The sequence below is a fragment of the Solanum dulcamara genome, chromosome 11 (genome assembly GCF_947179165.1).
Source record: "Solanum dulcamara chromosome 11, daSolDulc1.2, whole genome shotgun sequence".
Taxonomy (NCBI): Eukaryota; Viridiplantae; Streptophyta; class Magnoliopsida; order Solanales; family Solanaceae; genus Solanum; species Solanum dulcamara.
Window position 1 is genome coordinate 11557433 of NC_077247.1, and position 18901 is coordinate 11576333.

At 37.6% G+C, this 18901-nt stretch overlaps 1 protein-coding gene across 1 annotated transcript; it reads left to right on the top strand.

Annotated features, from left to right (window-relative positions):
- The first annotated feature begins 1404 nt into the window (after window positions 1-1404).
- Window positions 1405-17957, top strand: LOC129872425 (uncharacterized). The gene is made up of 3 exons (XM_055947418.1): window positions 1405-1599; window positions 1876-2019; window positions 17829-17957. The coding sequence occupies exons 1-3, from the start codon at window positions 1405-1407 to the stop codon at window positions 17955-17957; spliced, it is 468 nt and encodes a 155-aa protein (XP_055803393.1).
- Window positions 17958-18901: the final 944 nt, after the last annotated feature.

Sequence of the window (18901 nt, forward strand, 5' to 3'; positions counted from 1 at the left end):
TTTCAACCAAAGCAAATAAGATTTAAACCTTCATCTTGTGGCTATAATCCAAGAACAAGGTAATTTACCCCCTCATAATTTGTAGCATAATTACATAAATCATTAATAACGTAAAAACTTAAATTCAATTGAAAGAAAAGAAGAAAATATCACCCAAAAGTAGTTCTTCCTTTTACTCCTTCAGTCCAAATTCAACAATGTGATCTATTTTTTAATAAAGTATGTAAAGGTACTATTTATAGTACCAAAAATGTGGAGTTAAACTAAGCTCACTGAAGTTTGCGACATGGACTTGGTTCAGTTTAGTGCAATTTTTCATTATCTGTGTCGGTGGAAATTTGCGGACTTGGTGCGCACCACACTATTAAGTCAAATAAATTCCAAGTGTTGGAATTAAATTATTGAAGCTCTATGCACGATGCGGACACACTTCTTTATGATGCATTTTCTTCACATTTTGTTCCCAACTTCTCCTTCGAGCTCTACTTTAAATTCGATCATATTTTGAATATCCATTCTTTCTTAATTAGCCCTGAAAGTATCTAATAATATTGGTTGGTTACAACAATATAAAAATATGCAAAAATATGAACCAAACTCTATGAATTTGCTCTCAACTTGACTAATGAATTATGGATTTTATTTTCTATTGGGAACATAAATGTACCCAAGATCACTTATGTGGGAGCTCATTCATTTCTGTTGGACCGGATTCATAGCTGTCAGTTTGAGGATGAGGAGTTAGTTGCACTATGAGATCGGGTATTGCGAGGTGACACCGGTCTGGCTACCTTTGATTTAGATGGGGTTTTGAGGTTTGGTGGTCATCTCTTTGTTATGAATGTTGGGGGTTTGATTCAGATGGTTTTTAGCAAGGCTTATGACTCCAAATATTCTATCCATCTGGGCACTCCTAAGATGTATGATGAATTAAAGCAACACTACTGGTAGGGAGACATGAGGAGAGATATTGTGGATTATATGTCACGTTGTTTGAGTTGTCAATAGGTTAAGGCTGAGCATTTGAGGCCTGGTGGCGAGCTTCAGAGATTACCCATTCTTGAGTGGAAATTAGAGAGAATCACCATGGACTTCAATGTGGGGTTACCTAGCACTTCACGTGGTCTTGATAGCATTTGGGTCATCGTGGATCAATTGACCAAGTCAGCACACTTCCTTTCCTTTCATACTTCCTATAGTGCTGAGAGGTTAGCCCATATCTACATTTTGAAGGTGGTTCTCCTTTATGGTGTGCCTGTTTCTATAATCTTAGACCGGGGCTCACAGTTCACATCTAGCACTTGAAGGACTTTTTAGGAGGAGCTGGGAACCGGTGTCGACCTTAGCATAACTTTCCACCTGCAGAGGGATGGTCAGTCAGAGGATATGTTATAGACTTGTGTCATGGATTTTGGAGGTCAGTGGGATCAGTTCTTTCCTTTGGTGGAGTTTGCGTACATGAACAACTACCACTACAGTATTCAGATGGCCCAGTTTGAGGCCTTATATGGTAGGCGTTGTTTCTCTCCAGTTGGATGGTTTGAGTCTACGGATCCTAGGCCACACGGTACAAACTTGATGCATAAGACCTTAGATCATGTGAGGTTGATTCAGTATAGGCTCAGGATAGTTCAGAATAGACACCGTAGCTATGTGGATCATAGTCGTTGATCATTGAAGTCTGCCATTGGTGACAGAGTATTCCTCCATGTATCTCTTATGAAGGGCGTGATGAGATTTAGGGGGCGGGGCAAGCTTAGCCCCAGGTATATTGGCCTTTCCGATATATTGAGGATAATTGCCTAGGTCACATATGAGTTATCTTTTCCCCTGACCTTTTAAGATATTTATCCAGTTTTTCATGTTTCGATGTAGCGCCGGTATATTCCAGACGAGTCCCATGTGCTTCGGTATGATGCGGTTGACTTGGATGATCGCTTGAGATATATTGAGGAGCTAGTTGATATTTTGGCCAGAGACGTTAGGCAGTTGCATTCCAGAGCCATTCCAGTGTTTAAGGTCCATTAAAGGCATTGTCAGTCGAGGAGCTACCCGGGAGCCCAAGCATGAGATGCGGGGGTAGTTTGATATGTGGCAAAAAATTCATATTTTGTCATTAATTGTCTAACATTTAGTCTTTTCCTTTTTCCTTTTTAGCATAATTTTTATGAATTGTGCTAAATAGTGTATTTTATTTGTAGGATTAATTTGACACAAAAATGAAGAAATTTGAAGCCAAAACGAATTAAAAAAGAAAGATCAAAGAAGAAAATCAAGCAGGTAGCTTAATGGATTAAATTGAATATTATATTATACTTTTATATATTCAAACTTTACAACAAATTGATGAAACAGAAGCACACTGCCACGTGGCAAGCCAATCACTGAAGAAAATAGCAAAGTTCAGGCGGTGCATAGTGCACGTGGAACCTATTCCTCTAGGTTTTGGGTTTCGTAATTAGGTTTGGACTCAGTTAATTCATTTGAGATTTTCTACATCTATAAATAGTCCATAAAAATAATTCTTCTAGACAACTAATATAGAACTAACACACAACTCACACTTAACTTTTAACCTAGGACTTAGATTTTTATAGTTGTGAATTTTGGAAGAGCCACCGTGAAGGCTAGAGAAAATTAGTTTATTCTTTTGTTCTCTATTTTTTTTAATTATATTTTCAAGAATTCAAGATTTTGAATTTATCTTGCAAGTTCATAATTAAGATTTTGTCTATAATTTTTAAATTGTGATTTTCAAAGTATGAGTAGCTAAATTGCATAATTGAGTTTGTGCGAACCATGATGAATTATCGAAGTAAATTTATGTAAAAAATGATTCTTGAATGATTTTTATGCATGTATTTTTTTCCTTTCTCTTTGATTGCTTTTTAACTGTTGCAAATGTTAGAACTCACCTTATTCTTACTTGCCAGATCAAGGAGGTAACGAATAGGAAAAGGAATTAAACAACGAGATTTGGGGCTAATCATCCTCATCTAATTAGTTTGAATGGATAAAGGGATAGCTAAATCTGGGATCATTGGTAAGAGTTAGTAAAGAATACACTCGTAGACGGATCAAGTTGTGTAGTGAAATTCACTTATTTACCGGATCAAAGACTTAGGTGAACTTAACGTACCGATATTGCATGCCAAGAACTAAAATCAATTACTAATACAATATTCTAGCTGAGTTATGAAATTAGGGGAACAGATTCCTAGTTACTTATAAAAATCTAAATACAAATAAATATTTAGTCCAAGCTATTATTATTCTTTTTATTTTTGTTTCATTTTAAATCTCCCCCTTTTTAAATAAGGACTATCAAGTTAAATTCTGCTATTGACAATATTTTTTCATATTCTGTATGGGATTGACCCTGACTCATAGTTGAATAAATATATTACAAACGACCATTTATATTTCTTTTCAAGAAGTATATTTGGATGTTATTAAAAAGGGCACCGTTGCCAGGGAATATGGCTTATAAATTGTCTTTAGTAATTATTTTGATTTGTACTCCTTATTTTTTCTAGTTTATTTTTTTAGTATTATTTTTTATTTTATTTTTCTTTATTATTATTATTATTATTATTAATAATAATAATAATAATAATAATAATAATTTTTAGTCTTCTTGAGATTTCATCTGAAAAAGTATACAATGATAAGTTTTCCTGTAATTCTTGTACTTTTGATATTATGGATTCTTACAGGTTAGTTTTTTTCCAACAAGATAAGTTATATTGGGACATGGAATATTTGTTGATACTTCTGTATAGAACAATAATTAAGCTCATGTATGACGATAATACGTTTGTCTAGGATATTTACACATTAAATGCTAAGTTGAATGCAAAGATTGACGCATTTGACACCCAACAAATTAGTGAGGAAGAAAAGATGTTTATAGGCCAACTTGAGGAGCTAATATTGGAGGGCCAATTACTTGATCATACTTTTATTGATGTTGTCACTGTTGAGAAGAGTACACTAGAGTTATGTAATAAAGTAGATAATATTATTTTTAAAAACTCTAATATATGTAAATACGAGGATATCAATATCAATACAATTCATGAGTTAGGGCGCATTGAACCTCATTCTAATCATTTTTCCACATTTTTTTAGATGATGAGATATTAATCGAGCCATCTGAGCATGTGAAAGAGTTTATGGAGGAGGAACAATGACCTATATTCTTGAATTTGTTGTTTCAAAATTGAAAAATTATATTCCTCATTTAAGGGTCAAGAATTGCAACAAAAAATTTCTATTTCTTGGTTCCTTTATTTTGTACCACCACCTCTTGAAAAAGATAGAAAAATTGATGCAAAATTGGGGTGCAATTCATATCCTCAAAGTGGAAGAAAAAATAGTAATATTGATGGTGTCGTGCCGCGATGTTAAATCAGGCGCTTCATGGGAGGCAACCCATGTGGAAACTTGATGAAGTTTGAGTAGTTAAGTGACCAACGTCATGCCGCAATGTTAAATCAAACGCTTATTGGGAGGCAACCCAATTTGTAGTATAGGTTCTTATTTTTATTTTTATAGTGTCACTTACCATTCTGCTTCATCTCTTTTCTATAAATTGCTTTGGGGACAAAACATAATTTTAAGTGTGGGGTGGAATATCTTCCAATATTTTAAGGGTGAAGTATTCTATAGTATTTTATTTATTTGTTTGTTTATTTCTTTTTAGTTTTTTTGGTTGATTTTTTTTAAAAAAAGAAAAAAAATACGAAAAGAGTTTTCTTTTATTATTAAAATAGTCTTTTTTATGGTTCTTAAATTTTTTTAGACCATACTTTGTCCACCCCTTGGTTTTTCTCTTCGGTTCTTTTTTGATGGGGGTCCCTTTGAGTCGAGTATCTTTTACTTTTTTTAGATTAGATTTTTCTTTTTCCTTTTTTTTGAAGAGAAGTGAAAAGACCTTTTTGATTTGATACTTACTATTTAGGTCTAATTTTGAGTGTACCTTCTTGTGAATTCTTGATTACTCATTAAATAATAGGCTATTTGACATCTAAACTCATTCTTGTGACTCTGTGTATAGTTTATTTTATTTTATTATTCATAATGACCCTATCTATCTTAGAAGTAAAATTGATCCATCTTGATTGAGACTTGTGCCATGTGTGGTGAGGTTGTTTGCATATATTCCATGTTTTGCATCTTAGTCTAGAACTTGCCCTGCATGTTATTGAAGCAAAATAAAAAAAGTATTGCTCTGTTTAGAAGATGATAATAGACTTTCTTTGATTTGTTTTTTAAAGTTTAGCCTTGTTCAGATATTATATCACTAGTTAGCCCTTTTGAGGTTGTAGCCTTTTAATGGTAGCCATATTTATGCCTCGACTTTTTTTGTTGTATCCTTAATTTTTTCACCTTGCTTCCTTGAGCACTGTAGCATAGACTTATTATAATTGTTAAATTTGAAGAAAAGGAATGGTTGAGTGCAAAAAGGTAATCGATGATAGCTGCAAAGTGATGAAAAAAGCCCTCTTGCAAAGAATGTGACATGAAAAAAAAAATTACTTGAAAAAAAATAATAATGATTGAAACATTCTTGATGAGATAAAATTACTAGCGAAATAATTATGGAAGAGAGGGCTAAAAATAAAGAAAAAAATAATGGTGATGAAATCTAAAAGTGCAAAGTACTTAGGGAAGTGTACGTCACTATTATATAGTTTTCCTACCCGTCCCCTAGCCTACATTATAACCCGTTAAATTCCTATTTAATTCTATTCGAGCATGCTAAATTAGTAGAGATGTACATAATGGGCAAGCCTATGATTCTTTGTGCATACATGTGAATTCTTTTGTGAGGGTGAGAGTTATTATTTGATGCTAAGTCCTTAATTTACATTCAATTATTAAATTAATGTGTGGACTATTTATTCTAGTGAGAGCACTTGTTTCATGATAGATATGTGATTTTATTAGCTGTCTTTGATAGAGTAGGTGAGCAAACTTAAATTTGATGAGTTAGAGTCATTCCTTGAGGTTAGGAGGTTAGATGTTTGTTGTTTTATTATATATCATGCATAATGATCGAAACTTGTACTTGACATTTTGAAATTTTTGTATGGCCTAATTATTTGTATCAACCAAAGTGATGGCATTCCACGTTTGATATTTTTTAGATGAGCTTTAATTCTTGCTCGAAGACGAGCAAAAATTTAAGTGTGGGGTGTTGATATGAGCCCAAAAATTCATATTTTTAATCATTAATTATCTCACATTTAGTTTTTTTATTTGTCCTTTTTGAGTATAAATTTTATGGATTATTCTAAATAGTGTATTTTATTTGTAGGATTAATTTTATATAAAAAATGAAGAAATTTGAAGCCAAAATGAATTAAAAAGGAAAGATCAAAGAAGAAAATTAAGCAAGTAGCTTAATGGATTAAATTGAATATTATATTATATTTTTATATATTCAAACTTTGCAACAAATTGATGAAACAACAACATACTGCAACGTGCCAGCCAATCGGTAAAGACAATAGCAAAGTTGAGGTGGTGCACAGTTCACACGGAACCTATTCCTCTTGGTTTTGGATTTAGTTTTGGACTCAGTTAATTTATTTGGGGTTTTCTACATCCATAAATAGTCAATAAAAATAATTCTTCTAGACAATAACATATAACTAACACAAAACTCACAATTAACTTTTAACCTAGGACTTAGATATTTATAGCTTGGGAATTTTGGAAGAGCCACTGTGAAGATCGGAGAAAACTGGTTTATTTGTTTCTTCTCTATTTGTTTTTTATTATATCTTCAAGAATTCATGATTTTGAATTTATTCTATTCAATTTTGCATATTCATAATTAAGATTTTATCTATAATTTCAAAATTGTGATTTTTAAACTATGAGTAGCTAAATTGCATAATTGGGTTTATGGAAACCATGATGAATTATCAAAGTAAGTTTATGTAAAAAGTGATTCTTGAATGATTTTAAGCATGTATTGTTTTTTCCCTTCACTTTAATTGCTTTTTAACGGCTGCAAATGTTAGAACTCGCCTTATTCTTATTTGCCGAATCAAAGAGGTAACGAATGGGAAAAGGAATTAAACAATGAGATTTGGGGCTAATCATCCTCATCTAATTAGTTTGGATGGATCAAGGGATAATTAAATCTGGGATCATTGGTAAGGATTAGTAAAGCATACACTCGTAGACAGATCAAGTTGTGTGGTCAAATTCACTTATTTATCAGATCAAGGACTTAGATGAACTTAACATACCGATATTGCATGCTAAGAACTAAAATCAATTACTAATATAATATTGTAGATGAGCTATGAAATAACGGGGAACACATCCCTAGTTACTTCTAATAATCTAAATACAAATAAATATTTAGTCCAAACTATTATTGTTCTTTTTATTTTTGTTTCAATTTAAATCCTCCCCTTTTAAAATAAGGACTATCTAGTTAAATTTTGCTATTGACAATATTCTTCCATATTCTGTGTGGGATAGACCCCGACTCATAGTTTGGTAAATATATTGCAAACGACCGTTTATATTTCTTTTCAAAAAGTATATTTGGATGTTATCACAGCTCCTCGGCTTATTTGAGGCTTCAGGTACTTCTTGCCTCTTACTTTCACGGGCGAAAGTTCTTTTAGTGGTGGATGTTGTAATGACCCTACACGTCATTTTTGAATTTAAGCATACATTTCATCATTTAGAGTGTTCCTATAGCGATCCCAAGTCATTTATGACTTGTTGTCACTGACTATTCCGTCGCCTGATCGTTCATTTAGGTTTTAGGCCCATTTCCCTGCTTTAGAGCTTTTATAACTTGAGAAGTTGACTTCGGTCATAACTTTAGAAAAATGACCTTCGAATGGAATTTTGATGGTTCCATCAACTTTGAAATAGCCAAATTAGGCTAGTAGCGCAGTCGACATGAGTACCGAGGCAATCAGTACGAGTTTTCGACCATTTGGCACTTTTGCCTTAGAAATTTGGCCTATAGTTAACTTGGACAACAATCTTGGAAAATGCGCTCGGATGAAAATTCTGACAGCGCGATTTGTTCCTGAATGTTGAGGTTGGTCTAGAGTGACCCTTCGTTCACTTTTCGAGGTTTTTTATCTAATTCCGAGGCCCGTTGTGGATTTTAGCTCAAAATAGCCCTTAGTTATGAAACCTATCCTAAAGACCTCGAATGAAAATTTCGACTGCGCCATTGAGTTTGGAATATCGAATTTAGTGGGGTAGCATATCTCCTTTGTACGCACGGGATTCCAACCAAATTTTGAGCACCCTGTCAGAATATTTGACCTTGAGAAATATCAGCTTTTTAGCTGATGTCTGGTGTAGCCAAAAAAAATTTAAGCGATCACGGGCCATTGGCCTCATTCGCGGAAGTCTAGGAAATCGTTCTCCACGTTCATGGAAACTACGGCACTTTCACAGAGGTGTAAGTCTTTTTCCTCCACGCTCGCGAAGGCCAAGCACACTGACCTCAGCATTTGCAGGCCACTTAGGCCGCGTTCGTGAAGGCCAAAATCTTGGTTTTTTAATAAAAGAGAAAGGACGAATTCAGCATCACTTCTAAAATTTCAACTTTTATTTCTCCTCCATTTCTCAACCAAAATTGATGATTTAAGGGTTTAAATTCAAGAGAATTTTGTTGGAAATCTAGTGGTGAGCTCACAAACTAGAGGGGAAGCAGCGTGTGAGGTAAATTTATGTAATTAACTAATGTTCTAGTTATTTTTGAATTAAATTTTTGTTGAAATTTGGGAGACTGTATATTGATTATATGAGTTCCATTTTTAGTAATATTTTAGGCTAACTTGTAAGTTTTTCTACAAGGAACATCATAGTGTGTTTTGTTTGGGTCGTGGGGGTTTCATTTTTGAGAATTTTTCTTCTTTCAGAAGCTTCCATAGATGCTCTCTTAGCTTGATTGTTGAATTTTTATTGCATGCCCATTTCATGTCGTTTCCCAACTCCATACTATTTATCACATTGATTTGTGAGATTGGGGCGCTGCTTTGGACTAGTTTTTGGGGTCAATTCCAGAATTTTGATTCGAGTCCCACATTTTCCATTTTGGACCCCGAAATTGGCCCGTCTCTGAATTCGATAATTTAAGTGTCATAATGACCAAATTAACATTGTGATTCTATTATTGATAGAGTGAAAGCAATCGGAGGCCACTCGAAAGGGAAAAGCTTCGATTTCGTGAGTTGGAGCACGCACGATCGGCCTATAGGTAGGCTATGGTTTTCCCCTCATTTGACTGAGCATGGTTTGGGTGTTGAATTGTATGAGTTTGGAGGGGTTTGGGTACCGAGCATGCTAATTTCCTAGATTCCATGACCTAGGTGTTATTTTTGAGAAATTGTTGGACTGTGTAAGCATGACTCATGCTAATCCTGAGCATCCATGCCTTGTGGTGAATATCGTTCCTGTGGTTATATGTTGGAAGCATGTTGGGTCTTAGTCTAGGCTTAGACTAGTGATTTCCTTAGACTTGCGCGAGTTTGGTGTCGTTGGGCCTTAGAACTTCTCCAACGTAGTTTCAGACGGTTAGCTCCCTGTAGACTAATATAACAGACTTGAGTCTAATAGTCTAAGCTTTAGCTAGGCAGTAACATAACTTGTGACCTTACCTCCATAATGTCCTATTCTCCTATCGGTCCTGTATCACTTGGTTCTTGATTCTTGGGAGTCTTCTCGATGATTTAGGTTATATTATATTCGGGATGGAGTGGTGCATTGATGACACTCGATTTGGGGGTACTCCTCATGAAGCACGATTGGTCGCTGATTCTAATTTGGCTCACTCCCCTAGCTATAATTACTAGGTTAAAATTTGTTGTCCATCTTACTTGTGTTCGGCTCCTTAGCTACTGCTACACGGTTGAAGTCTGTGTTCTAGCTTACTTTTGATCAGGCTTCTTATCTACAATTACCCAGTTGAACTCTGTGGTCTAACTTACCCGTTTTTGATCCTTGGCTACAGTTACTCGATCGATGTCCATGGTCTAGCTTACTCACGTCGACTTATTAGATACAATTACTAGATCGAAGTCTGTGGTCTAGTTTACACGTGGTTCAATTCCTGATTCCCCAATGAATCTTCAGTTTAATGTCTTCATCTACTCTCAGCTTTGGGTTAAGGTTTTAGAGTTAGGAATGGTTCAGTTCAAGTCCAAGACATAGCGATATTATTGGAATCCTTTTGGCTCTATTTATTTTCCTCAAGCTATTCTTGCATCTATCGGGCTTATGGGAGTCCGTGCAGGTGGTTACTCTTTACTTATGCACGAAGGTACCTGTCGGATTTATGGGAGCCCAGCGGATTTGGTCAGATTCTTTCTCATTGTGTTTTAGTACGCTTGTCTACCTACCTATATTTATTTCTTGCCCTGTCTTTGGTTTTGATCTTTTACTCGTATTTTAGTTTACTTTTGCTTATCTTGCTTAGTCGGCCTATGATGCCTACTGGGTACCTATTGTTTTGGTACTCATATTACACTCTATATCTATTTTCGTGATGTAGGTCCGGGTACTAGCCACAGGCATTGACTCAAGTCAGCTGTGGTCGTGATCGGAGGAGAGGGTGAGCATATTGCATCCTAGATTTACCCATCTCCCTATGTATATACATCTTTCCTATCTTTTGGTTTTTGAGACTACTCTATTTCCGTGGTCCATTTTTGGGACCTGTACTCTTTTTACGAGTAACTCTGTACATGTGACTTCTAGGTTCTGGGAGGAATCCTTTCTGTTTGTATATATTTAGTTGTTTTCTCGCGTTCAAGTATGCTCTTATTATTACTTTACTGTATTAGATTATATTGCTAGACTTCTATCCTGCATCCCATTACTCGCAGTTGCACGATATGGGTTAGCTTACATACTAGGGGGTAGTAGTAGGCACTATCATGACCTGAGATATTGGATCATGACATTAAGCCTTTCGATCGAATCCCAAGCCTCTTGTTGAAATTGGTTAAAAACAGTACTTGGGCGTGAGATCTACTTTTTGTTGACACAAACTCTGTTGGAAGTTTTAACATCGTCGTTGCTTCTAGAAAATCAAGTTTGGTGGGGTAGCATAGTTTGTTTATGCGCAAAAAAATCCAAACAAATCCGAGCACCCCCAATGGAGAATTGCGTCTTGAAAAAACCAGTTGATACGCATCAGCTGGTGTAGATAAGTTTTTGCCTTCGCATTCGCGGCCTATCTGCCTAATCACATGTAATGACCCTTAAGGTCATACCCCTCCCTTTAGTTGCCCCGAGTTATTTTTGATTGGTACCGGGTGTTGATTTTTAGAAAATCCTATGAAAAGTTAAGTCTTTGGAAATTTTGAGTTTTCATAAGCTTTAAGTACTAGAAAGTGGTATTTGGGGTCAACTGGAGCTATGAGTCTCGAAATGGAATTCCGCCAATTCCAGCAGCTCCGAAATGTTGAAATTGGCCTAGGAGAAATACAGAATTAGTTTTGGAGTTGTAACGAAGATTTGAGGCCTTGGGTTGAGAATTTGAGGAACTTTAAGCCAAGGTTTGACTTTGGACAACTTTTGGAGTTCCGATGCTCGGAATAGAATTTTGACGACTCCGTTGGATTCAGGAGATAGTTTTTGGTCTATGAGAAGTGTTGGTTAAGTTTTTAGAGGTCCCGAGTCCATTTTTGTATTTTGAAGCCCTAAGTTGGTTTAATTGCGACTTTTCGAGTTTTGGGTCAACGAGATCTCAAATTCAAATTCTAATTGTTCCATCAGCTCCGGAATGACCAAATTAGGCTAGTAGCATTGTTGGAATGACTATCGAGGCAATCGATACGAGTTTGGGGCCATTTGGCGCTTTTGACTTTGAAACTTAACCTATGGTTGACTTTGGTCAACATTCTTGGAAAATGCGCTCGAATGAAAATTCTGACAGTGCTGTTAGTTTCGAAATATTGATTTTGGTCTATAACAACCCTTCGTTTGCTTTTCGAGGCTTTTAGACTAATATCGAGGCCTGTTGTGGAATGAGGCTTAAAATGGCTATTGGATGTGGGACCCACTTTTTATTAAAATGATCTCGTATGGGAATTATGAATGCGCCATTGAGTCCGAAACATCAAATTTAGTGGTTAGCATATCTAGTTTATTTTTATCGGATTTCGAATGAATCCCGAGCACCCCGTCGGAGATTTTGATTATTTTTTTTTCAAAAATTGCAGCAGTACAGCAGTGCTGCCAACAACCCTTTTATTTCTTTTTTTTTTGGGGGGGGGGGGGTTTCTCCAACTTTAAAACCTCAAAACTTGAGCATTAGAGCTCCAAATTGGGTGATTAAAAAGGCAAACTTGTGAGATTTTTCATGGAGAATGCATTGGAGAGATTGAAAACTGATTTTGAGCATTCGATTCAGGTAAATATCGTGATTTTATTTACAATAGTGTTTATTTTCGAATTGAATTTTTGAAGAACTTTGAAAAATTATTTCTTGGCCTATATAAATCCAATTTTTGTGATTCAAGGGTCTAAATTCAAGAAAATTTCGTGAGGAATCTCGTGGTAATCTCAGAAATGTGAGGGGGAGATTCGTTCAAGTAAAAAATGCATTTTTATTTACTGATTTAGTATTTTTTGGAATCAAATTTTGTTGAATTTTGGAAGAGTGTATCTTTGTCAATATAACTCCGTTTTGAGTGATTCTTGAGGCTAGATTGTGGTTTTTTTTTGCAAGAAACGTCATGGTGTAATTTTTTTTGATTGGGAGATTTTCATTTTTGAGAAATTGACGCGTAAAGAGGCTGCCTTGTTTGTTTTCTTAGTTGAAAATGTGGGAATTGATTATTTGATCATCTTGCATTATTTTTCCACCCCAAATTGTGTCAGAAATCTAATTTGTGGGCTTGGGGTGACGTTTAGAACCTGTTTTGGAGGTTAAATCCAGAATTCTATATGTGGGTCCCACATTTTCCGTTTTAGACTCTAAAATTCGTCCATATCTAAAAATTATGAAATTGGTGTCCAAACGATTGTATTAATGTCATGGTTCTGTTTTTGACAGCGTGGAAACATTCTGAGGTAGTTTGGAAGGGAAAAGCTCTGTCATAGTGATTTGGAGCCCGCATATTTAGCCTATACGTAGGCTACGGTTTTACCTTTCTTTAGATTGAGTTGGAATACGTGAAAACATATTGAAATAGTTGGAATTTGGGTTAGGTAGTTTGATTATATATCTTAGGTGTTAGAAATTATGCTTTATGCTTATTATCGGGTTTTCGAATATTTAGAAGCATGTGTATCTTGTCGTTATTTGTTAGTATTATAAGGAGAGTTGAATAAGCATATTGTTGATACTGTGGGGTATGTTTTCCTTAGTAATGTAAACTTGCTTTAGAAGTCCCGGCATCGCTCTGGTGGACTTAGATCCTTGTAGAATAGTGTAGCAGGCTAGTGCCTGGTATTTTGGCCTTAGTTAGGCGTTACCCTTGCTCTTAAAATTATCTTCATCCATAAATCGATATAATCGTGACTTTCGTGATGCATCAGCAATATTAGATTTTATGATCGTTGACTTTGGCTTCGGTTCTACTTTTGGCGGCATATCGGTTGACTCATTTGGGAAAAGATTTTTTTTTATACTATTGTATTTTAGTTGGGGAGTAGAATATTTGGTATCATGGGATAAATTATCTGTGAGCATCCGGGTATCAAGTCCTGGCCTCTATTTTGAATTATCGAGGAGCATCCGGGTACTCAGTCCCGGCCTCTACTAGCTTGCTAGTATGACGAGCAACCGAGTACGGAGTGTTTAGAACCGACTTCGGAATCAGTTTACTCAGTTGGAGAAGGGCTACATAACGATTGTAGAGTATGAGGCTAGATTTCATCAGCTTTCCCAACATACCACTATGATTCTACCACTGAGAAGGAGCGGGTACGATGTCTTGTGCGCGGATTGAGACCTTACCTGAGGTTAGGGACCAAATACCTTGTTTGTGCGTGCTACTCTTTTCTAGATGTGGTGGATCATACCCGCACGATCAATACTATTCATCGCTAGGCCCAAAAGGGTAGCGATAAGAGACCCAGGCATTAGGATAACTATATTAGGTCCCATTCTAGAGGCTATGCTAGTTATGACAGGCCCCTCTAGCGGTTCTAGCAGGATAGGTACTAGTAGGGTCAGTCCAGCCGATCGATTCAGGCTGCCCTGCCAGCAGTTGAGGGTAGTCAGACCATTTGGGGGGTTCCACCATAGGGCAGAGCTCTAGGGGATCAAGTCCGCTTCCTTCCTATCGCGGATGAGTTATCATGGGTTGCTCTACTTTAGGATGCTTTGATTGTAGCTCACTGGAGCACTGGGCTAGGAAGTGTCCCAACTGGGCTAGACTATTGGTAGTAGCACCACCTCCACCAGGAGGTATAGATCAGGGTCATGGCCATAGTGATAGTCAGTAGGGTATTCGGGGAGGTTCCCAGGGAGGCAGGTCAGGTAGTAGGGCAAATGCTCATGGGGGATGCTGATAGGGACACTTCTATGCTACTCCGGCGAGGGCAGAGGCTGAGGCATCAGATGATGTTATCATCGGTACTATCCTTATTTGTCAGTAGACTGCTTCAGCTTTATTTGATCCAGGTTCCATGTATTCCTATGTGTCTATATATTTTTTCTCCTTGTCTGGGTATTCCTTATGAGTCACTTGAGGTCCCGTTACATGTTTTGGCCTCGGTAGGGGATTCTTTAGTAGTGGATCGGGTTTGTAGATCCTGTGCGATGACTATTCAGGGGCATAAGACTCGGGCAGATCTTATTTTACTTGATATGCTGAACTTTGATATTATTGTGGGCATAGATTGGTTGTCCCTTCATCATGCAGTTTTGGACTGTTATGCCAAAACTGTTACATTAGCCATGCCTGGTATTCTCCTGGTCTTGTGGCAGGGTGTTTATAGTCGCTTACCTACAGGGATCATATCCTTTATGTGGGCCTGACGGCTAGTGGCATCTAGGTGTTTGGCGTACTTAGCATATGTCTGTGATATGTCCAGCGAGGCCCTTACTATTGATTCAGTCCCTGTGATTAGGGAGTATACTGATGTCTTCCCTACTAACCTACCTGGTCTACCCCCAGACAGAGATATTGACTTTGCCATAGATTTGGAGCCGGAAACTAAGCCTATTTCTATACCACCTTATCGTATGGACCCTGTAGAGCTCAAGGAGATCAACGTGCAGCTTAAGGATCTTATAGGTAAGGGATTTATTCGCCCGAGTGTTTCACCATAGGGTGCGCCCATCTTGTTTATTAAGAAGAAGGATGAGACTATATGGATGTATGCTGATTACAAACTTCTGAACAAGGTGACAGTGAAAAACTATTACCCCATGCCTCATATCGATGATCTATTCGATCAGCTTTAGGGTGGGATCGTGTTTTCTAAGATTGAATTGAGGTTTGGCTACCATCAGTTGCGGATTAGAGTAGCCGACATTCCTAAGACTGCTTTTCGGACTCTCTATAGCTACTATGAGTTCCTTGTGATGTCTTTTGGGCTTACCAATGCCCTCACAACTTTTATGGACCTTATGACTCGAGTATTCAGGCCTTATCTTGACTCCTTCATGATTGTATTCATCGATGACATATTGGTATACTCATAGAGTAGGGAGGAGCACGCGCAATACTTGAGGGTTGTGCTTCAGACTTTGAGGGATCAACAGCTTTATGCTAAATTCTTAAAGTGTGAGTTTTAGTTGGAGTCTGTGGCATTTCTGGGATATGTGGTGTCCAGAGAGGGTATCAGAGTGGATCCGGCGAAGATTGAGTCTATTCGTGGTTGGGCTAGGCCCATATCTATTACAGAGATTCGGAGTTTCATTAGATAGGCTTGGTATTATAGATGATTCATAGAGGGTTTCTCTACCATTGTAGCCCCATTGACCTATTTGACCTACAAAGATATTCCCTTTGTGTCGTCCGAAGAGTGTGAGTTGAGCTTTCGAAAGCTTAAGGAATTGCTTACCATCGCTCATGTTCTGACTATACCAGTTGAGGGAGAGATCTTTTCGGTATATTGTGATGCTTCTGGTATAGGTCTTGGGTGTGTACTGATGCAGTGTGGCCGAGTTATTGCTTATGCTTCTAGACAGTTAAGAGTGCACGAGCGCAACTACCCCACCCATGACCTAGAACTGGCGGCAGTAGTTTTTGCGCTCAAGATGTGGAGGCACTACTTATACGGAGTCTATTGCGAAATATATATAGATCACCGCAGCTTATAGTACATTATGAGTCAGAAGGATCTTAATTCTAGACAACAGCGTTAGATTGAGCTACTAGCCGATTATGGCATCTCTATCCTCTACCACCCAGGCAAGGCGAATGTAGTAGCGGATGGCTTGAGCTGGAAGACGGGGAGTATGGGTAGTTTACTTACTTGTCCACTGCGGAGCGACCCCTAGCCTTGGACATGCAGTATTTGGCTAATCAGATGGTCAGGTCGGAAATCTCAGATTTTGGACCAATTTTGGCTTTTATGGGAGCTCGATCATCTCTACTAGACCATATTTATGGCCGACAGTTTGAGGATGGAGCATTGGTAGAGCTTTAAGAGTTAGTATTGCGAGATGAGGGTGGCCAGGCTTCTATAGATTCGGATGGCATACTACGGTTCGATGGTCGCCTTTGTGTTCCCAGAGTTGGAGACTTTATTTAGTTGATCCTTCACAAGGCCTACGATTCTAGATATTCTATCCATCCGGGCACTGCGAAGATTTATTGGGATTGGAGATAGTATTACTGGTATAATGGTATGAAGAGAGATATAGCTGAGTATGTATCCCATTGTTTAAGTTGCCAGCAAGTTAAGGTGGAGCATCAGAGGCCTAGTGGAGTCTTTTAGAGATTACCCATTCCCGAGTGGAAATGGTAATGAATTACCATGGACTTAGTGATGGGATTGCCTCGATCATCCAGAAGTAATGATGTATTTGGGTCATCGTTGATCGATTGACCAAGTAAGCACATTTCTTGCCAGTATGGTCCACTTTTACTGCAGATTTTCTAGCTTAAATCTATATTTAGGAGGTGGTCCGTCTGCACGAGTACCGATATATATTATATTAGATAGGGGGTCTCAATTTACTTCCAGTTTCTGGAGGTCCTTTCAGAGAGAGTTGGGCACCTGGGTTGATCTTAGTACGACATTTCATCCACAAACTAATGGTCAGTCACAGCGTACTATTCAGGTTCTAGAGGATATGCTGCGAGCTTGTGTATTAGAGTTCAAGGGTCATTGGGAGCAGTACTTAGCTTTGGCAGAGTTTGCATACAACAACAACTACCACTCTAGTATTCAGATGGCCCTGTTTGAGGCCTTATATGGTAGACGTTGTCGCACTCTAATTGGTTGGTTTGAGTCTTCAGGGGCCTAGGCCTCATAGTACCGATTTACTTCAAGATGCCATAACCAGAGTTTAGGTTATTTAGGATAGGTTGAGGACAACTCAGAGTAGGCACCAAAGTTACGCTGATCGCAGGCGTCGGCCCTTGCACTTTGAGGTAGGAGATCAGGTGTTCTTATGGGTGTTGCCCTTGAATGGCGTGATAAGATTCGGCAGGCGGGGTAAGCTTAGCCCCAGGTATATTGGGCCCTTTGAGATTCTGAGGAGAGTTGGAGAGGTTGCTTATGAGTTGGCTTTGCTACCAGCATTTTCAGCTGCACAACCTGTTTTTCATGTTTCTATTCTGTGATGGTACATTCCAGATGAGTCTCATGTGCTTCAGTATGAATCTGTTGAGTTGGATAATCGTTTGACTTTTGTTGAGGAGCCGATTGCTATTTTAGCCAAAGATGTTCGCCAGCTTCATTCTAAGTCCATCCTTGTGATTAAGGTCCAGTGGCGCAATCGTCCAATCGAGGAGGCTACATTGGAGACCGAGAAGGAGATGCAAGAGTAGTTCCCCAGCTTATTTGGCCATCCAGGTATACTCTTGTCCCTACTTTCGCGGACGAAAGTTCTTTTCATAGTGGATATTGTAATGACCCTCAAGGTTATTATTGGAATTTTTGTAAAATAACCATTTTACCCCTCCCTTTAGTTGCCCTAAGTTATTTTTGAATTGTATCGAGTGTTGATTTTTAGAAAATCCTATGAAAAGTTAAGTCTTTGAAAATTTTGAGTTTTCATAAGCTTTAAGTACTAGAAAGTGGTATTTGGGATCAACTGGAGCTATGAGTCTCAAAATAGAATTCTGTCGATTCTAGCAGCTCTGAAATGTCGAAATTGGCCTAGGAGAATTTATAGAATCAGTTTTGGAGTTGTAACGAAGATTCGAGGCCTTGAGTTGAGAATTTGAGGAACTTTAAGTCAAGGTTTGACTTTCATCAACTTGTGGAATTCTGATGCTCGAAATGGAATTCTGATGACTCCGTTGGATTCGGGAGATGATTTTTGGTCTAGAAGAAGTGTTGGTTGAATTTTTAGAGGTCCCGAGTCTGTTTTGATATTTTGAAGGCCTAAGTTGGTTTAGTTGCGACTTTTTGAGTTTTGGGTCAATGAGATCTCGAATTCAAATTCTGATGGTTCCATCAGCTCCAAAATGACCAAATTATGTTAGTAGCACTATTGGAATGACTATTGAGGCAATCAATACGAGTTTGGGGCTATTTGGCGCTTTTGACTTTGAAACTTAGCCTATGGTTGACTTTGGTCAACATTCTTGGAAAATATGCTCGAATAAAAATTCTGTCTGTGCGGTTAGTTACGGAATATTGATTTGGGTCTAGAACGACCTTTCCTTCACTTTTCGAGGCTTTTGGACTAATATCGAGGCCCATTGTGGAATGAGGCTTAAAATGGCTCTTGGGTATGAGACCCACTTTTTATTAAAATAATCTCATA